This window comes from Pseudopipra pipra, chromosome 8 (assembly GCF_036250125.1).
Source record: "Pseudopipra pipra isolate bDixPip1 chromosome 8, bDixPip1.hap1, whole genome shotgun sequence".
NCBI lineage: Eukaryota > Metazoa > Chordata > Aves > Passeriformes > Pipridae > Pseudopipra > Pseudopipra pipra.
Window position 1 is genome coordinate 34,686,469 of NC_087556.1, and position 20,975 is coordinate 34,707,443.

The window sequence follows — 20,975 nt, forward strand, 5'->3', positions numbered from 1 at the left end:
TGTTTAGACTGTGTTTCTCTTCCATACTATGGAGAGAGGAGTCACAGAAGGGATCTCTCAGCAGTACTGCAATTTAAACACCCAACATTCTCTATGTCATTATTTTAAAATATATTTATTGACTACACTGGTTGCCTCACGTTGGAATGAAGAAATTACGCTCGTAGCAGGGTCAGAATTTTGGGTTTTCAAAGTCTTTCCTTCCCTCAAGTCTTCCAAAAATTCTGCCTTCAGTTTGTTGAGTTCTTCTGCCAGGCTCTTCATCTCACTTGGGGGAACGTTTTTGTCTAAGGAAAATTAAAGTTGAACTTTTAACTTCATCTTAAAGACAAAATCATAGAATTGTAGAGTCACAGAATATCCTGAGTTGGGAGGGACCCACAAGGATCATCAGTCCAACTCCTGGCCCTGCCCAGGACACCCCAACAATCCCACCCTGTCCCTGAGAGCGTTGTCCAAACACTCCTTGAGCTCTGGCAGCCTTGGTGCTGTGCCCACTGCCCTGGGGAGCCTGGTCAGTGCCCAACCACCCTCTGGGGGAAGAACCTTTTCCTAATATCCAACCTAACCCTCCCCTGGCACAACTCCAACTGTTCCTTGGGTCCTGTGTCTGGTCAACAGAGAGAACCTTGAACACAGGCACAGAGTTGCTAATCATATAAATCCTATGAACTAAAATCCTCTAAAATGCTGGTCTGGACTAAATGGGTTTATTAAAGCTGTATTTAATACAGTTAATAAATATTATACTGGGTTTTAAACCTACAGACTTTGACTCATGTTCCACAAATAACTGTGACCAGACCTGTGAAGGCGATTCCCTCGGTCACACCTGCTGGGACAGGATTCCTGAACAATTCTCCCCAAGGGAACTCCACAGGTTTAGTCTCCCACTGCCAACCAGCAGCTGGGGTGGGTAGGATGGGTGGGACAGGTAGAACGTGTACCTCTGGCATCCTTCATGGCCTGAGAGATGACCCTCCTGCACGCCTGGTCAGCCTGGTGGACAGCACTGGCTGCACAGATGGCTCGATCTGTGTCCTGCCCAGGGCCAGCAGAAAGGGAGAAAACAAGCAAACACTTTAAATTTATCTAACTTTGGAAACAAGTAGCACCTTAGCAGCACCTCAGTCACCACCTGAAGACAAGCAGTGCTACCTTTTGCTCCGTGTCCTCCTCGTTTGGCCTTGCTGGATTTTCCAGAGCAGTGGCCAGCAGGTTAATTATCTGCTCACTAAGAAAACAAACAACAGAGTAAAACACATCAATCACACAGATTCACTGACATTTTTCTTCCATTTTGAAATGGTACCACAGAAAAAAAAAAAAGAGCAAGTTTTCAGTTAAATTTATGAGGCAATCAGTGAAATGATCTGAGATGAAAAACAGTTACAGCTCAATTATTTCCAGTCTTAATGTTTCAGGCAATTTACATGGATTTTCAATGTCAGGGTAGGAATGCAGTGAGTTTTGAGGTTAACTCTGCAAGGGATGGTGGCTGTGAGCTCCCAACAACCAGCCTGTGTCTCCTGTAACTGACTGGCTTCCAAAAATCACCACTGGGAATATTTTTTACACACTGTTTAGATACAATAAGGAGCTTCTATCCAGTCATGAAAACAGCACCTAGAGAAAACTCTAGGATCAATCCAGTAGCATACTTGTCCTCTGAGATGCAATCAGAGCTGCTCAGAATGAGGCTGTGCTGCTCCCAAGCATTTTTCTTGAGATCTGGCATTTCTATTTTCCTTGCCATTAAATGTATTGTCTGCTCTGGTACAGGATCACTCCTGAGGCGATTCCTCTGCAGGCAGCATTCCAGGGGACAGTCTAAAAACAACTGGCAGAAGCCCAAGGAATCTAAAACGAACAGAACAAGACAATTTTATCTTTCAACAGTTCAAGTAACAATTTCTGAGAGCAACACACAGGAGAAAGGCTCTGCATGACTGAGGGGATTCTACACAAGTTCTGAGCCTGATGTGAACACAAACCTAGACAGGAACACCAACAATTTTTCCTTCAAGGCTGCTCAAGTAATAATGTCTGAGATAATACACAGAAACACAGAATGGTTTGGGTTTGGAGGGACCTTAAAGACCATCTCATTCCACCCCCTGCCATGGGCAGAGGCACCTCCCACTAGCCCAGGTTGCTCCAAGCCCCTTCCAGCCTCGCCTTCAACACTTCCAGGGATGGGGCAGCCACAGCTTCTTTGGGCAACCTGTGCCAGGGCCTCCCCACCCTCACAGCCAAGAACTCCTTCCCAATATCCCATCTAACTCTGCCCTCTGTCAGTGGGAAGCCATTCCTCTTTGTCCTGTCACTCCATGCCTTGTCCAAAGTCTCTCTCCATCTCTCTTGGAGACCTTTTAGGCACTGGAAGGTGCTCTATGAAGGGTTTTAAGTGTCCTACCAATTTCTAATAACACAGTAATAAAGTTCAGTTGCTCCTTATCGTACTGCAGGAACCCAGCAATTAAGAATAACCAAAGTTCCACGAGAGCACTTAAAGCAGCTGAAGTGCCCTGGATTTCCTACAAGCACCCTCCAGCCGCAGAACAAGGAGAGCTCACATTTTCTGGCCAGCTGGTACACCTCGTACCGCATGCTCTGGTAGTAGAAGTTGTCGTCCAGGAGGAGGCAGAGCGGCCGTGCCGGGGCCCTGCCGTCCCCCTGCGCCGCCTCCAGCAGCCCTTCCCAGCGGCAGCAGCGCAGGAACCGCTCCCACCCCGGCTGTGCGGGGCCGGGCAGCGGCGCCCCGGTGAGCAGCGCCCGCAGGAGACCCTCCAGGCACTGCAGCAGCTCGCGGCGGCTCTGCTTCCAGCCGGGCACCTGCGGGGGGAGTGAGGGCAGGAATCACGAAGCCGGCACAGCTCCCGCCTGGCCACAGGGGGACCCGCAGCGGCCCCGAACCAGCCTGGGCCCGGTCCTGATCCCAGAGCCATTCTTAGTCCCAGCCTCAGTCCCAGTCCCAGTCCGGGTCCCAATCCCAGTCCCAGGCCCAGTCCTAGACCCAGTCCTGGTCTTGTTCCTGGTCCTGGTCCTGGTCCTAGTTCCAGTCCCAGCCCCAGCCCTAGTCCAGGTCCCACTCCCAATCCCAGACCAACACCCAGTCCCAGTCGGACGCGTCCCGTTGCCTGGCAACAGCAGTCGCACAGCAATGACGCACAACACTGACCAATGGGAGCGGCTCGCTCGGGCCCGCCCCCGGCGCGCGCGCGCGGAAGGCCTCGTCCGGGATGAGCTCGTCGTAGTGGAGGAGCGCGCAGGCCCAGCCCGGGCGCTGCCGCAGCCGGCGGCACAGGGCGCGGGCCAGGCTGGACTTGCCGGCCGCGGGGAGCCCGCACAGCAGGCACAGCCCCACCCGGGCGCCGCCGCCGATCCCGCTCCCCCGCTGCTGCTGCTCCGCCGCCAGCGCTGCCGCCTCCACTCCCGCTCCCGCCGGGGCTCTGTGCGCATGCGCCGGGTGCCGCCACGGGGGCGCCCCCTGGCGGGCGCGGCGTTACAAGGCGCGGCCCACAGAATCGGCCCCTTTCACACAATTCTGGTTTTACCCAGTTTTTCACCCCGTTCTCGCGTCACAATAAACTCAATAATTCGCTTTGGTGGCCCCCAGAAGCGTTAAATGGCTGAGCCCTCCCAGGGTACCCAGCGGTGGCTTTTAAAATCATAAAACAAAGATACCACCGAGTGTGCTGCCCCCGATGACTGAGGTCTAAATTACAGGAATAATTCATAATAAAAATCTTAATAGTTTAAGTTATTTAATTATAATAACAATTTAAGATCCTGAGGGATTAAGGAAGAGGACACTTCTTTGGCAGACACTCCTTGCCAGTGCAGATTTTTGCCTGCAATACATTTTGGGTTCTTTTGTCCAGTTCTTCGGTGATGTGGCCATTTGAGGGCTTAGAAATATTTTGTTGGTGAAGCAATTCTATATTTTTTTCACTCTTTTTCCTAGTTCATACTCCCAAATTGGCACGAACAGAGCCAGTCTGTTCGATACTCCCTGTTGGACAGGTGGATCTGTATCCACAGTTTTGTCCTTCCCAGCGAGTTGGTCTCTGCACAGCAGCTGCTTCTCCATTTTGATGGAGACTTTTTTCCTGAGATTTTCTGGATCCCTCTCCTGGATGGAAACACTGGATGGAGACCCGTTTGGACAAGCTGTGTCACTCCATACGTTCCATTTTAGATCAGTGGTGGTGTCTTAATTGTCTCATTTAGAATGACAGAAGTTAATCTGTTGCTTTTGTAGTGGACAAAAGCAAAAATCCCGACCTGAAATAAGCAGTAAACACTGAACCACTGTTGAGTTGTACAGTGTATTTCCCAGTATCCCACATTTTCTATAACAGCAGCTGGACAGTTTCTTTCAGACTCAGGCACAGTGTTTCTAGTGTCCCCATATATGGGGTTACTTTTATAAACTACCTGAAATGGAAAGGGACAGAGCTGGTGGTCATGGGAGGGGGGCTCTGGGCCCCAGCTTTGAAGGGCTGATGGCAGGCAGGTCTCAGAGCAGTGCCCAGGGACTGTCCCCAGAGCTGAATAAATCATGTCTGTAAATAAACGAATTCACTTCTCCTTGGCCTGCACCTCAGACTTACACACTGTCACAAGTGTAATCCTATGAGTGTTGAACTTCAGGCTTGTGATTTAAAAAACCAAGAGGTGAGGTAGAGGAGGCACAAACACAGCCAGCAGCAAGTAGCAAAACATTGGGAGTCACCAAATCTGCATTCAGTGCCTCTTGGCATCCAGTCTTTCCCAGAGGTACGTGCTTCCCAAAGGCATTTTGGCCGCACAAGGAGAGGACTGGAGGATTGAAATCTTGTAATTTGGTTTTTTTCAGGCCAGTTACTTGTCAGAATTGGTTGAGGGTTCCCAAGAAGCTTTTCAGACCGCTGGTCTAGGTGGGACTGGGGGTCGTTGAGGTCCTGAGGGAACTGCAGGAAGCTGGGTTTGTACTGGGTGCCTGAAGCGTGGAAAACACATTATGTTTAGATTTTCATTACTTGAAACAACTGGTATTTCTAAACTGGTTCTTCACCATTCTTTAAACAGTTTCTAGCACTTATACATACATTTATACCTAACTCTCTCTGCCCCTTCCTGTATAATTTACCTGCATTTATGCTGTTTTCTAAACAAGCAGTAAAACAGCATTTCTCCCTCAGGCATTCAATCTATTATAGCTCATGATGCTGCATGAAAAATTCTCCTAAACAGGACACGAGACATCAGGAATTTCATATGCAGAGATACAGCAATGTAAACACAGAGAATGTGAAGTGAAGAAGGTTTTAAGTGCTACAAACCTTGTACCAGGAAAATGCAATATGGTAAAAATATCAGGACTTGATGTGGCAGGCTGGAAAACACGTTGCAAAAAATCAGGTTAACAGAAAACACAAAGTGTATGCAATTATTCAGTATTAAGATAATGGTATTTAAGAACTAGTTTTCATTTTTTTGGGGGACATTCTTCATATTCTCTTTTGTTTTGATAGCTTTTAGCTTCACTGTTTAATCAGAACTAGTTCCATAGCCTGGTTAAGCAGCATTTCCCACTGTTTGGCTGCAGAATTCTTTGTTCAGTCTTTGGCTGCTCTGCTGAATCACAGCCTGTCCCATCCCATCCCACTCACAGCCTGTGCTGACAGGGCAGGCAATAAAGCTCCTACTTACACACACAGAAATCCTCTTTACTACATTCTAAACTACATTAAACACTTGGAAATGCAGGTGGTTTCAATGTATCCAAAAGCCACACAGTCATAAATAATTATGTTAGAGAAAAGGCACTGTAGAGTTTGTATTAAGATCCAATAATGCAAGTATGCATCTCTCACCTGATTATTTCTTGTGTCATGACTTGGTTTGTTATCTTGCTTTGCTTCCTGCACATTGTTATCCCTGAAGTAGAAACCATGTGATCAGAAAATTGCTTCAGGGATGCAGCATTTTCAAAGGGCAAGGCTACAACTCAGAGGATCTGGGTTCTGCTTGTGAGTCCAGCCCTGTCTGGACTTGACAGGCCATTTCAATGTGCTCTGTCCCCATGGGCAATACAATCAATAACAATTAGGCAAGTGCAATGTTTTTTGGGAAAAACACCTGAGAACTGACAACTGGAGTATCTGGATTAAACTACTAAATAGTAGGGGACTGAACTACCTGCTACTGCTATTAGCAGGGAAGGCTTGTCTTTTAGGGGGTGTGGAATTCTTTATGTAGATAAAGCATCTACCTGGCTTGCTAAATTAACCTGGAGCCTGCTCTCATGTGTCCAAATAGCACCTGTAAGAAGGGAAATACCTATGCTGTCTTCTACTCTTCCTGCAAAATTTTCTCCTGATTGCATCCCGCTTAATTATTACTAATGCAGCAACGATGGCAACTGGCAGCACAAGGAAGAAGAAGATAAGCAGCCCATCCCGAAGTGATGTGTCTAGAGAAAAAAGAATTGAAATAATGAAATTTACAATATTAAAGCATTTTTTTCTGTTGTAAACAGTACAACCTTCAAATTATTTTCAGTCGAGACTTCACTGAAATTTATAAAATGCTACGATCAGAAAAGTAGGATTTGGCCTTATGTTATTACAAGTTCTTTCTGCCTTTAACCCCCTTGTGTTCCATGATATACAAACTTTTTCCTTTTCCATATATTTCTTCAACACACTTGATGATCCTTGTGGGTCCCTTCCAACTCAGAATATTCTGTGACTGTGACTTTGTATCTGCTCACCCACAATTGCTCTGCACATCCTCTTTGCCTTCTTAAACTTTTAATAAATACAAAACATTTTTTTTCCCTTTCCCAAAACACAAATTTAGTAAAATCTGGTAAAATGCGAATTATTTCTCTCCTCACAAAGCTACAGATTGCGAACTTTGTTTTTAAACAAAGAGGGAAAACATTTTGTGTGCAAAGCGTAAAGCCCAGCAATGCTACTTCATTATCAGATAATAATGTTTGTTCTTCAAGTCCACAACTAAGTGTCTCATGCAGTAGAAAAAAAAACAGCTGAAAATAAACTGAAAAAACCCCTGCTATTAGTAGTTTATATTATGAGACCCTGGGGCAGAAGGAAGGCCAGTTTCAGTGTCCTACCTGTGTGGGCAGGACCACTGTCCACGCTGCCTCCGTAGCCAGACTGGTTACAGAACGGAGGGGCCCATCCTGCATTGCAGTGGCAGTTCCCGTTGTTGTTACACACCTACACCAGTACAACAGGGATTAATTAGCCAGGCAGTGGCAGTTCCCATTGTTGTAACACACCTACAGCCCTTACATGGGGATTAGTCAAACAGCAACACCTCCCTGAGAGCGGCCCGGAGTAGGGACCTGGAATTCCTCGTAAGGAGTTGCATGAGGAAACAAGGAATACTGCACAGTATCGCATAGAAATACATGAAGTGTTAACTGAGAATAAGCTCTCCCCCTCCATAACATCCCAAATCACTGAGTGAGCCTGATACCTCAGGGGAATTCTCTGTAAAAATTAACATTTGTGTTGTTATTTGCCTCCAATAAATTACAGTCCGAAGAACTTGGTTTTACGGCCTTTGGGACTCAATTTTGATTTTTCACAGAGGCATATATAAATCAGGACTTACAAGACCATCTTCCTCAAAGGAATATTTTCCTTTAGCAACTTAATAGCTCAGTGATAATAAAAAATTCCCTTGGGAAAATCTGAAGAATTGCCTTTCAATGTTAGTGCTAAGAGGTTTGCCCTGGCAACAGGAATTACAGGTAAAAAAGTGGATTTAACTTTTAATACAGATCAGAAAAAAAGCAAAGCCATCTGGCTGGTTGTTGCTTTTATGCAGGGAACTTGAACCAGTCTAGAAACATGAAGCACCATCTACTCACCCCATTATTATTACACTTCTGCTTTACATCACAGTTGTAGCCCAGAAACGTTGCATCAACACATTCAAAACCTACACAGGCCTGGAAGAAGTAATTAGAGTCTTGCAAACACAAAACTAAACAAAAATCCCATCCTTTTATAAATATACTATATAAATGCATATGTTTACAACAAGGCTACAGCTTTCACTTAAATGTCAAGAAAAAGGGGTGATAGAACATTCAGAACCTCACAATTTTATAGCTGTGTTTTTATCACATTTTCTTAACCCTGTGGATGCAGTTTGATGGAATAATTTGAATAACTGATAATGTAGTTGACTGATTTGTAGCATCCCAGGTTTTGCAGAGCTAATTAATTGTTTCTGTAGATTTCAAAAAGCAGGTTTTTCATTGTATTACAACACACAAACAAGAGAGCTGTGTAATGCCTTTGGAAGTTAAGAACTTTCCACTTGGTGGGATATATTCCATCACGCTGCTGTGATGCCTCTTACCTTGTTTTCTCCACAGGCTGTCCCTTCATGAACTTGAGCAGGATCAGGGATATCTGTCCCTAAGTCAAAGTCAGAAGACCAGCATAAAACCCCAGATGCATTATTGACAACACTCCAGGCAGGAAGGTTTTGGAGACTGACAGATGTGCACTGGAGTTTGCCACACAGACTGTGCCTGTATTGAATGAAGGACACTCAGAGACAAGGTGAACAGAAAAGAACCCAGTATCAGTGAAAATACACCATCCAGTCAAACTTTTTAGCTTGCATTTTGAGGAAATATTCTTTAAATCTCACACTTTAAGGGTTTGTAAGAGCATACATTTTTTACATTGAAGATTTTAGGGTTAGTTTTATTTGCTGGTGACTTACTGGACAGGGCATTTCTTGTACACTCCACCTTTCATTCCACAGTTTCCAAACCTATCTCCTTTAATATTTGCTTTCTCAAAGCATATATCAGGTGCTTTTTGTGCCCCTGTACAAAAAAAAAAGGCAAATCTTTGTAGGCTGTCTGAAAAACACAAGGAAGAAAAAAGAAAAATTGAAAAAGTCTATCAGGAGACTACCAGTGGTTTTACATTAAATAATAAACATACCTTTCCCATATATAGATTCACACTGTGAATCAAAACTCTGGCATACTCCATAGTAGCAATATGCCTTGTTGTTGCTGCATGGGTGACCATTCATGATGTAAACGTCCTCTGGACAGTAGGCATTGCTTCCATTGCAGTATTCAGGGAGATCACAGAAATCCCTTTTGGCTCTGCACTCTGCTCCTGCCACTTTAAACTGGAACCAGAGAGGAAAGCCACTGTCAGTTTGCAACATCAGAAGTTCTGGTGTGAAACAATGACAACCTTTAGTGATGTCAAGGGAGACAAATTTATCTCCTTTCTCAAATTTCAAATGCCCTCTACTGGTAAACATGGTTTGATGGTGTGAAAATATGTCAAGGGGACTAGATCAGCTCTTTCCAAACATTAAAGAATTCTAGTGAGTCTTACCATTTTTGCTTAATAATGCATTGCCCACCTTGCAATTTTTGCAGCACAGTCCTTGAGCACACTGGGATCCAGGTGTGAGTTTGCAGGTTGCAGCATCACAGCAGGGGTTGGAGCATTCCTGAGGAACAGCCATGGACAAGGGGACACTGGTTTTATCTCCTTATATAGCTAGCAAAGTACATCATCAGTACAAGTGCAAGCCAGACTTTAAATCCCTGTCTCTACCATGTTCTGACAGCCTTCTGCTCTAACAGGAACCCGTGGCTGTGTTTTCTGAGTACAAGTCATCAGGAGAACACCTGGTTTGATGTGTTGTGGCACAGGGATGCCAATGGAACCAGGGGTTGGTGACAGCCTTTTGATTTATTGATGTCTTTTTTGAGACACTTTTATTTTCTGGAGAACAAGCCAACACATCCCATTCTTTGAGGGACGTTTTGGCAATGCAAATAATGACTCACAAAAGTAATTTAGTGTGGGCAAAGTTTAAGGGTTCCAGTTAAGAAACCTGTATGTGCTCTACAGATCAGTAATCTCTGTCATGTAACAGAAATGTCTGTGCTAAAACCAGCACAAAACCCAGCTGTATTTCCACATACTCTGCTCCAAAATGCACTTCTTTCCCAGCAGTGCCCCAACATTCTGAGTCCACATCAAAATCAAAGTATGATTTTAAGCTTTAACTAAAATTTATCTTCATATTGATGGCAAAAAAGGAAAATTACAAGGAAAACTCCTCAGGTATATAATGCAATCATGTATACCAAAAGGCCAGTATTATATAGAATAATATAATATAATGTAATACAACAAGTCTCCAGTTGAATTTCACCCATTACCTGTGGTTTGCCACAGTCACATTCTTCATTGTTATCAACCACATTATTACCACAGACAGGTTCTCTGTACACATTACTCGTCATGGGAGGATTTCTAAGGCAGTTTCCTCCTCCATTTAGAATAAGGGTCTCAAAATCATCAGCACTGCAGGTGCTGAAATTCCTGGATCCACTGGAAAGCATAATATTTTATTATTGTAAGTATTTTGTTTACAGGAAAATGTACAATTCAAGCTCTTTAAATATTGTCACTCTATAATAAATGTTGCATTTCATAATGCTAGGAGATAATGAGATAGTTAATTTTTACTTTATTTTGCATTGAAGTGCAGTATTAGAAGTTAAAAAATACTATTATAATATAAATACACATACTTTCAGAAGCAAGATTATATGTTCTGGTGTCCTGTATAAAACAGGCCTTAGAAATTCCTTGTCTGTACTGAGTTTAAAAATGTTTGATTAGAAAGACATTCACCTTAGAGTCCCTAAAAACTCAGGAATTCACCTTCTTATAGTAGTTTTGCCCAGTGTTCTATTACCCTGATTTATTAACACAAATGTGGATAAATAAATAATATGATCTTTTTCTCTTAAGGGGAAGCCAAAGAACAAATGAACTGAAAGAAACATAAGCCAAGAGGTTTTGTTTAAATTAACTGTTAAATATTTGTTGCATATTTGCATGAACCCAGTGAGTGTATTTAAAGCATTCTCAGCAGGGTAAAAAATAAAACCAGCAACACACTATCATTAAAAAAAAATATTATAAAATCCAATTAGGTTTTTAAGAATACTACAAATAAAGAATGATTGGGTCAGGAAACAGGTAACATTTGAAATAAATTAAATTTATGTGAAGTCCTAATTCAGTGAATCCAGCTCTGTGACCAAATTTTTCAAACAACTCCCCATCACAAAAGATTCAGAGGATTTTCACAGCTTGTAAGGCACAGTCATGCAAATAAAATAAGTTTCTTAAGACCAAATAATTGGAAATCTTACTTATCTGTGCTGTGCATGATATAGGATGCAGGACACCTCTTATCATCATGTTTCATTCCGAGATTATGCCCCAATTCATGTGCAACCACCGTGGCGTGATGTAACATATTGTCATGATTCAACTAACAGGGAGAATCAGTGTTAAAAAAAAGGTGACACTAAAGAAAATACTGTTTGTACCTAGAGTTTTATTCCCCCCCCACCTAGATCTTGGAGACTGTGAAGTCAGAATACTAAACTACATCACAAGGCAGAAGCAGCAAGAACAGACAATTTGTCACTTTATTTTGAGGTGGGGCCAGATTCTGCCACTCCTTCTGCTGCTTCCATGAGGATCACATTCTGAATAATAACAGCTGGCAGCTGGACTAGATGACCATTGTAGGTTCCTCCCAGCTGACATGAGTTTATTTATTCTGTTCTAACACAGTTAATCACTCATGAGAACTGATTTCAACGGAGTCTTCAATGACAAATGTACTGTTCAAGAACCAAATCTGCTTCTGAGATTGTCCACGGTGTTCTGGCATCCCTATTTTAAGAACAGGAAACTCTCCAACCTCCCCAAGGGTGGAGAAAAAAATAGTTTCTTATTAATTTTCCCATACTTAAAATTTTTTCGAGTTTACAGCCTTCCTGTGGGGAATTCCAGACGCTTGGGAATATAGTGCATTATGTTCAGTATTTATTTAAAGAGTAAAAAACCCCACATATCATTTTGTGCTTCATGCCCATCCCCAAATCACTTTGGTTATGGACTTTAATGTTGTGAGGATGGGCTTTTTTATGCCACACTGAGTTAGATGAATTACAAAAGGTGAATAAAAGAATTATTTGAGGAGTAAATCTGCCAAGTGGGCTGGAATTTGACAAAGAGAGAAAGTGGGAAGTACTTAAAAAAAAGTTGTAAAATATGCACGAGTCTTTACATCATAAACCCCATGAAAAAAACCATACAACTTCAAGTCTAGTCTCCAAGACCAGGGTGACTTGGTCAAAGGCTAATTTCTTCCATCACCCACAAAATGATGTACTTACAGTGCTGATTGACCCTCCCTGCACTTGAGAGCAGACAGTACCCACAAAAGCCATTCCAATGGATCCCCTGAAAGAGCCTCTCCCTCTGCAACAAAAGCAGTTTGAAAGTGGTGCTGAAAGATGGGTTGAAAGTTCATGATTTCTACTAAAAGACAACGATGAGTTTGAAAGAAATACTGCAAGGCAAGGTTTGGTCCTCCTGAAGTCAAGAAGAAATTTATCACCACATCAGGATTTCGCTGTAATTAATGATGAAAATCGGAATAACAGCTTGAAAATAATGTCAGTGCTTCTGAGTTCACTGAATCACAGCATGGCTGAGGTTGGAAGGGACCTCTGGAGGTCACCTGGTCCAACCCCCTGCCCTGGAGTTGATTAACTCTTGAGAATTCATTATATTTCTTGCCATTTTTCCAGGTTAAAACAGTTTGGAAGTGCAGTGAATTTTACTCCAGCTATATTTTTATTCATATACAACCCCCAAATGATATACATTAACGCTGGCAGCATGGCTAGTTTTCCCCCCGAATGAAAACTTACATTATGAGATGACTGACATCATTTCTTGATCTCTTAAGAAGATCTTTCTGTCTCCAAGAAACAAATCTACCCAGAACATCCCCAGCTGAACCATCCATTACAGATATGTGGTTTGCATCTGTCCAAATCTCTAATCCAACCAAAACAATCTGGATGTTTAATGGTCTATACATCTGAAAAAAATATAATGATGATAATGAATGTCCATCAGTCTGTTTTGATGGAATTCTGAAAGATGAATTCACTATTACTGAGTAAACAATAAGCTGAACTTAGTGACCAAGACAGAACTTTGGTTTCTTTGAAACTAAATGTATATTTGTATTTATAAATTAAAATATAAAATATTTGTAAATTATAAAGTAAATGAAATTATTTAGAATATAAAGCTAAATATAACTGAAGAAAATCTACTTTATGAAGATACCTAAACATATGTTTCAGTTGGAGAAGTTGGGAAGACCATGTTCATTCATTTCCTTGGCTAATTTTCTCGAGGAGAAACTGGGAACAGGTGATCAGAGAGCTTATGGAATTGTTCACAGTGCTGACAGTTTTCTTTAAAAAAACTAAAAAACATGAGAAATACTCTTCCTAGAAATGTAAAACATGCTGGAGACTGAAGCAGTCAAACCACAGAAGTGATTTGAAAACATCTTGTATCTCTCCTGCTGCTTGCAATTCTATAAGACTTGTGAAGAGATTCATGATGTGCCTGAACTGCGTTACAGGTTGTTGTATAACTTCCAAATACAGTTTCAGAACTGCATTAGCTGTTCTTTTGGAAACTATGATAAGGTAGAAATTAGTCAATCCAGGCAACTTATCTGACCTACCCCATCAACATAATTAATCAGCTCAACTGTTTCCTTTTGCACTGCAGCAGGATCAGAATTCTTCAGCAAAAACTGTAAAACACCACAAGAATGTCAAAGAAATAAAACTAACAAAATAATAAAATGTATTTAAGGTCAGGTAAAATAATTACCCTCTGGTTATCCACAACCACAAATAATTCTACATAGCTTTTCTGAGGCAGGACAGCTCGCTTCTCCTGCAAATGAGAAAGGACAGTAAGCTAACAAGTTCAAGGCTTTTTACTTATGTTTCTCATGATTTTTATTTTATGTGTTTACAAAGCAATGTTATAATTGCATTTTCTAATGTGGCTTTAGTTTTCTATTCTAGATACCAGTAATTCACACCAGGTCAGGCACTGGGGTGGGTGAGCTGAATGCCTTTCCTGTCCTACCCACGGCTGTCTTGGGCAGCCTCTGCTCTCCCACTGCAGGATTGCTTCAAGCTATGTTAAATTCCCATTGTGGTCTTCTCTTTCAGGATTTCCTTAGCAGTATTCCCACCAGTTTGGCTTGGCATCCATGAAAAGGAAGGCCACAAGGAAGTGGCCTCCAGGTCCAGTGACACTGTGCCAAAGCAAGAGCTCCGGAGGCCCTTGGCTGCTGGAACAGACTGAGGGGATGGCTTGGACTGCAGCTCAGCAGAGAAATGGGAATATATTTACCCTCAAAAGCTTCTCCCTGCTAGAGGTAGTGTTTGATGAAAATGTGTACTCCACAGCCTGCTTCACAAACATCTTCTCGTGCTGAGGGCTGCCGTTCAGCACCCCACAGTGGAAGGGCACGTCCTGCTTGTCTTCTAATTCATAAAACACGTGTTCAAATGTGCTGGATGTGTTGAGTGGCTCCATTCCATACCATTTGCCAGAAATGTAGAGGATTCCCCTAAAAAATCATATCAGAATGAAAAATTATTCCATAGTTTTCCCCTCACGGTTATGACCAGGTGAGTGAATGACAGCTGGATGCTTACAAACTAGAACTGTTCACACTGCTGTGTTGAGATAAATTATTATCTTAAATTATCCTAACATGGGGGGTAAGTTCAAATGTCCAACAAAAGACAGAACAGAACTTATTTAAAATACTCAGTTGTACACAAGTGTGGGCTCCTGGAATCAGAGAGAAACGAAAGGAAAAAAAAAGAGAAGGGAGGCAAATTGTTACTAAATGAGTCTGGATCATGGGTAAAAAGCTGATGCAAAAGGTCTCTCTTAGTCCTTATCTCTAATCTCACTCTCAGCCCCATGCAGCAAAAGCAATTTAAAAAAAGATACCTTGTAAGACAGAAGGAGAGGCTAAAAGCAAGCACCAGGGTGTTTATGAGGACAAGAACAACACTGCACTGCTGAGTGCAGCCAAGTACAAAGATTTTGCATTTGTCCCTGGCTCAGAAACCCCTGGTAAATGCCCATTTGCTGTACAAGAATCTTTCAGAAGCTGTTATCTTCTTCTCCAGAATCTCAAAACTATACTTAGAACAAGAATTCTCTAGTTTAGATCTTGGAAAAGAAGAAATTCAAAAATGTGAGTGCAAAGCGAGTCTAAATCTGTAGAACAGTCAAAAAGCAAATATCTGTTCTGCACAGTGAGATCCAGCATTCCATGAAACACCAGAACATTGACCTTCTATCCTTCATTTAAAGGAATGCCAGGATATGTCATGATTTATTGTGAGTGACATCTCACTGTGGTACTATACACAAAAGATATGTGCGTGAGTTTTATCCCACTTGTAATTTTATTGTATTTGAAACACAAAAAATTGTTTCAAATTCAAATTTGGTCAACATTTTTTCATGGAAATGGTTTGTCTTTTGAAACGTGCCCTTTGATAGGACAGAATTGTTTTCAGGAGTGTTTTAAGTGCATCAAAAGCTTAATTAGGCAGCATTTTTCCTACATAAGTATTTCTGGTCAAAATATTCACATCAAGTACTAGAAACCTCAGTTCATGCCCAGGTTCTGCTTATAAAGTAGGTTATGGTTTCTGTCACATTTCATTATTTTTTTTCTGTGAAGGAATTTTAGGAAAGGGGAAAAAAAGTGGGAGTTGAGGGAAACTATAAAACCTGTAAAAAGTTTCAGCTTCATCAGAAGGTGAAAATATTAAAAAAAATATTTGCAAGACAGGATGGTGGGTTTTTTCCCAGCTGTATGATGAATAGCAACTGGGTTTTTTTGCTGTTTTACTTTGGTACTGCACAAGGAATCATCCTGAAAAAGCAAGAGACAATACCTCAGGCCATCACAGGTGCTGAGAGCAACTGTTGAGTCAGCAATTCCTTCAACAATTCCATGATAATAACAGTGTGTCTGAAAGGCAATAAACCCACATAATTAGTGACAAAACAAGGTGGTTGCCTTCAACTGCAAACTTATTTTCCAACTAACCATATTATTTACATGACATTAAGGCTGGCTGTTATAGAGTTCCCTATTTTGAAAATAATCCCAGCCTTCTTGGAATAAAATATCACCTGATGTGTTGGGATTACTTGTTTAACCCATCACCATCTTCTGTAAAAATATTTTAATCTACATTGCTCATCCTGTTCTCAGAGTCCTCTCAAAGGCTGATCTGAGATGATGTCCCATGGACAAACCACCCAATTAGGTCTCACTGAGCTCACGTGCAGTTTAAAGTTGAAATTAAATTTAGAAGTATTTATAAGGCTTGTTTGATACAGGACCTAAAATTTATAGAGCTTTGATGCTGCCACTGTACCTTTAATTGCATACTATGCAAAAGTGACCTCATCAGGCAGCTCAAATTCAGCCTTGGCATAATCTCCTGGCATTCCTTTCCCACCTTGGGAAACAGGGGTGGCTACACCACCACAAACAGCCCAATCCCTCATGAACCTTTTGTTTATTATTACTGGTAACTGTTAAACAGAGATGCTACACCTGTGAAAACTCACAAACGCTGCATCCCCAGAAAATATATTTTTTTTCTTGGTTTCCATGGTTTGAGGAAATTCTGACACAAAGGGGGGAATTTTATTATGCACAATACCTCATTTTTGGATTGTGTTGCCTCCAGTTTCCCATTTTCCCCATATGTAAACAGCATAAAGTCTTCACTAACAAGCTTTCTGGAAACAAAAATAAACTACTGCTCTTTAAAAGGTCTGGAAAGCAAGAAATAAGCAGAGAATCCTGGCAAATATTACATTCTGTTAGCATCACACTCATGCTAAATTATTATTAAAATCAAAGCACATGAAACAAAATACCTTAAAATGAGCCGGAGTCTTTGGAAAATAAGTTATTTTCAAATATTTTAACTAAAAAAAAATCCACAGAGAAGAATCTAAGCAGATTAATTTGCATAAGGGCCTGGACTACTCCAGGCTCAGGAATGAGGAACAACAGAAACAGAAATTTCTTCAAATACAGCACAGCTAAGAACCCTCCCCCCAGCTAATAAAAAGCTAATGTTGAACAGAACTCTGATTTTCCCTAAGGATTTTCTGAAATGTGCAATCTTGTGTTGCTAAATTGGTATTATTTGAAAAAAATAATCAAAATAAATTTCTTCACAAATAGAAAAGTTATTATTCCCTTCTATTTGCAAGATAGTACCATAACAGAGACACTCTATTTAACAAAATAATTTTCTAATTACTAGAATCTGCCATTTAAATGGTTTCTTCTGAATTTTTTTCAGTATAAAAATGCTTGTGTGGATGCAACTAACCCCAGGATGGTATGATTCCTTTAGAACACTATCACATACTTATTTTTCTTCAGTTTTAGGAGATATGTTCCATTTCTGGTTTTCAGTGAGTAAGAAAGGTTGTCATCTGAATGCTCCTGAAAACAGAACAAGAGATATCACTTAGTTAGGTGATTTTTCTACTTGTTTTTTTTCAGATCCATATTTTGTCCCACTTCTGTGTGTGAAATATTTGCCAAAACACAGATTCCAAACCCTCAGCCTTCTGTGTTTTACAGTGTCAGCAGCACACTGTACATTCTTTCCTATGTAAAGTTTAAGTTCTATTAATCTGTTTTCAGATTAAGTTCTATTAATCTGTACATTTTCACTCAGAGGACAGGAGGGCACAGCCCATACGTGCACTCTTTGCTAAGCACCACATCATGTTTTGTGACCCTCCTTATGTAAATCAGATAAGCCACTCACAGAATCTTTTATTCCTTAATTGGTTTGCACAAAGATGACTAATGGTATTTCATTAACATTTACTTCAGTAAATGAACTCAATATCTAGCACAAAGGTAAGTTACCTCAGAACTGAAGAATTAAGGCTCAGATCTTTCTCTTTTAATTAATTCCTTTAAACTGTGTGACTCTGTGGGACCATTTTTACCTTTCAGGGTTAAAGTGTTGACTGCATGGTTGAAGTCCTTTGGTTAATCCAAAACCAGAACATGGAAAGCATGAACATTAGTGCAAGTTCAACATCTAATCTGACTCAGAGAAAATGGAAATATTCTTCATGTTCCTTCTCACTTCTGTCTTACAAGGCTTTAAACAAAACTAGAAGTTTGGATGGCAAATCACAGTGCAATCACAGGATTTTGTGGGAACAAATTTGCTCAAAACTAGTTGAAAACACAAAGAATCTGAAGCAATACTCTGGGGCACATTTCTTCACTACATACTATACATAGTGTGTGTGTAAGATAGGACAGTGTTGGGAAAAACAGCAACATCAGAAGGAAAAAAGATCAGACAGAATCACAGACCTCATGAAAAAATGGGTGATGTTTCTCTCTGCCTGTCAGACTTCGAGGAATGGTTATTTCTAATGTAGAAAGTCTGGGTGTCTGTTCAGAAGATACACCTGAAAATAAAGTTTGGAATTGGTAAATAATCAGAAAGCATAAGGCATTATGTTGGCACCTGCACAGTGAGGGTTGCCAAAAGACCATTCTAATCCAGCCAGAAATGGAGAAAGAGTGACTTCACCAGTCTAGGACTTGACTGCCCGTGCTCAGTTTGGTCTGTTCTGTCCCTTTCAGAGCTCTTGGATCATGCTGGGAAGTTGAAGAAATCAACCGTTTCCATCATGGCCAAGTTATTTTTAATTTTGGCAAATATATTGCCTCATTTTCTGCAGAAATTCTGGTTTGACTGTATTCGAGGGTAATGACTACACCACCCCAAACACAACTGCTGTAAAGTGCTAAAACCTGCAAATTCAAGCCAAAGTTTTCTTAAACAGGGTGTCCAAAACTGGCTGGTGGTCTTGGCTTTGACTCTTGGTTTTAGTTACTCGCATCATAAACTGTGATAATAGCTCAAATTTTTCTTTTCCCTTCATATGTTCAACACCAAACCATCCTTTTCCTGTTGCCCTGAATGAGGAATACTTACAGTTGTCCTCTGGATATAATTCTTCCACCTCCTGTGTGTATAATCTTGGCTCCTTCCATTGCCTAATGCTGCATTTTGTTTGTTCTAGCAGCAGCCAAACCTTTGCAAAAGGTTTGTAGCCTTTTACATGATATCAGAATTATCTCCAGAACAACATGCTAATGCAGGAAGCTGAAGATAAGAAGCCTGCCAAGTATCTGGTTTCATATAAATGGTTAGAGACAAGAACAATCTCCTCTAACTTTCTTTAAAACTGTGTGAACTTGAATTCATCTTCCTTTTTCTTGTCTGCACATCAGTCTGGTTTGATCAACAGAGACACAATTATTGCTTTTAAACAGGTAACAGAATCAACAGGAACATGGGCTTTAACAATGAAAGGGGTTTCTTCCTTCTTAAATTGTTCTTTCATAAGGAAACAGAGAGATTTCTTCACACTTGTAGTAATACAAAGTCACCCTCATCCTTCCACATTTCTGTGAAAGGAATTCATAATTGCAAAGAAGCCACACAACCACTCACTCAAAGTGAGGAGGAGGGTTTTGCAGTGTAATCATGATCTCTACCTGTTAGATAATATCAGGGTTTTTAAAAGCTAGGTGCAGGTAGCATATGTTTAACATTACAGGCTGCCATTGCAATCAAAATGTGGAACTTGCTGTTAGAAAACAGGTCTGAAAAGGGTATCAGCACTCAATATTTACTTCTGACTTTGCTCTTAATCTTCAATAATTTTATTATCTAAATCACAAAATCCATTCTCTTTCACGAGTATGTTGAACTAACAATGAAGATGCTCTTTTAACAATTTAAATTTTGACACCTGAAAACAGGAAACCATCTTTAATGGACATCACAAAAATACCACTTTCTAAGAAGTATTTCAGGTGTTACATCTAAATCTAAAGAGCGAAGCCAAATCATGAATGCAAATAAGATAATGGGCAACTGTAATGAAACTGTAGGAATTCCCCTCACATTACTGAAGAAGAAATCTTTTTCTACAGTCTTTACTACTGATGATAGTGACAGTAACTTCAGTTGTCACAACCTGTGTCCTGCACGGAAGAGGATATATTTACATACCTACTACATCCTGGAGGGAAAAACCCACAAAGAGCTCAGCCATGAACATGTAAATAAACCTGTAAATTCAACCTGTAATCTTTTCCAGACACTTTTTTCCTCGAACGAGATTTTCTCAATGAGCAGGTGCTGTGACTTGATGTGAAAGGGGAACATCGTTATGATCAGCATCAGAGAGTACAAGAAGAAACTTGGTGAATATTTAAAAAAGAAAGAAGGCTTACCTTTTATCCAAAAAGGTTTTCCAGTAAAAGTTAGTCCAAAAGTGAACCAAAATAGGCAGTGCTTTAACATGACTAGACTTCCTGGAGAAACCATTCCAGTATTCCAGCAGACAGAGTGTGCAGCTCTGCACGGAACCAGAAGAACAAGAACCGTCTGCTCCGAAGGTAAACAGCAGAAAAAGCACCCTGATACTGCATCTCTGCTAAGGGAACGGGAAGTAAAATTTAATCCACTGGGCTTGCGAGAAAACTGGTCAGACAGCTTAATGCAAATAAAAAGCAGCACATTCTTAAATGCTGATTGGAGAAAGAGCACCGAGCCATGCCGGGAGCAAACTGGTTTATTCTAAAGGACTTTCATACCACCGTGAGACCTTATGAGATTAGAAACATAAAATATTTCTAGTAAGAAATACAGTGTTTAGGATGTTTGTCGTAGCTATTCCAGCTCAGCAAAAAAACTCCAGTGTGAAACAATCTACTCTTTGAAACTTCAGCTTGCTGTTTTCCATTTCTTCATCTTTGCTTTAAAAATGTCGAATATACAATGCATATGAACACGTGGAAACCCTATAAACACATGGAAAACCCACAAACACGTGGAAACCCCCAAAACAGGGATTTTACCCAGTCCCTCCTAC

General features: G+C 41.0%; 2 protein-coding genes across 2 annotated transcripts; both read right to left on the bottom strand.

Moving 5' to 3' along the window:
• Window positions 1-96: 96 nt before the first annotated feature.
• Window positions 97-4,093, bottom strand: PSTK (phosphoseryl-tRNA kinase). Its single transcript, XM_064663858.1, has 7 exons — window positions 4,013-4,093; window positions 3,182-3,490; window positions 2,577-2,835; window positions 1,662-1,860; window positions 1,159-1,234; window positions 948-1,041; window positions 97-287 (listed from the first exon to the last, which is right to left on the bottom strand). The coding sequence occupies exons 1-7, from the start codon at window positions 4,091-4,093 to the stop codon at window positions 100-102; spliced, it is 1,206 nt and encodes a 401-aa protein (XP_064519928.1). The 3' UTR covers window positions 97-99.
• LOC135418331 (disintegrin and metalloproteinase domain-containing protein 9-like) lies at window positions 3,782-20,555 on the bottom strand. Its single transcript, XM_064663592.1, has 22 exons — window positions 20,335-20,555; window positions 18,394-18,491; window positions 17,420-17,496; window positions 16,697-16,775; window positions 15,917-15,993; window positions 14,343-14,562; window positions 13,809-13,874; window positions 13,657-13,728; window positions 12,821-12,993; window positions 12,281-12,365; window positions 11,243-11,364; window positions 10,238-10,409; window positions 9,427-9,516; window positions 8,988-9,183; window positions 8,761-8,866; window positions 8,389-8,563; window positions 7,892-7,972; window positions 7,127-7,232; window positions 6,328-6,460; window positions 5,862-5,925; window positions 5,328-5,380; window positions 3,782-4,984 (listed from the first exon to the last, which is right to left on the bottom strand). The coding sequence occupies exons 1-22, from the start codon at window positions 20,426-20,428 to the stop codon at window positions 4,906-4,908; spliced, it is 2,418 nt and encodes an 805-aa protein (XP_064519662.1). The 5' UTR covers window positions 20,429-20,555; the 3' UTR covers window positions 3,782-4,905.
• Between the last annotated feature and the right edge of the window lie 420 nt (window positions 20,556-20,975).

Excerpts from the sequence above, each read along its gene's own strand:
- PSTK (XM_064663858.1), bottom strand. The coding sequence starts at position 4,093 with ATGGAGAAGCAGCTGCTGTGCAGAGACCAACTCGCTGGGAAGGACAAA. Across the intron at positions 1,861-2,576 it reads GTACCAGCTGGCCAGAAAAT|ATTCCTTGGGCTTCTGCCAG; the intron begins GTGAGCTCTCCT and ends TGTTCGTTTTAG. Across the intron at positions 1,042-1,158 it reads AGGAGGACACGGAGCAAAAG|GACACAGATCGAGCCATCTG; the intron begins GTAGCACTGCTT and ends GGCCCTGGGCAG.
- LOC135418331 (XM_064663592.1), bottom strand. The coding sequence starts at position 20,428 with ATGGTTTCTCCAGGAAGTCTAGTCATGTTAAAGCACTGCCTATTTTGG. Across the intron at positions 16,776-17,419 it reads CTAAAACTGAAGAAAAATAA|AAAGCTTGTTAGTGAAGACT; the intron begins GTATGTGATAGT and ends TTTTGTTTCCAG. Across the intron at positions 9,184-9,426 it reads TGTGCTGCAAAAATTGCAAG|TTTAAAGTGGCAGGAGCAGA; the intron begins GTGGGCAATGCA and ends CTCTGGTTCCAG.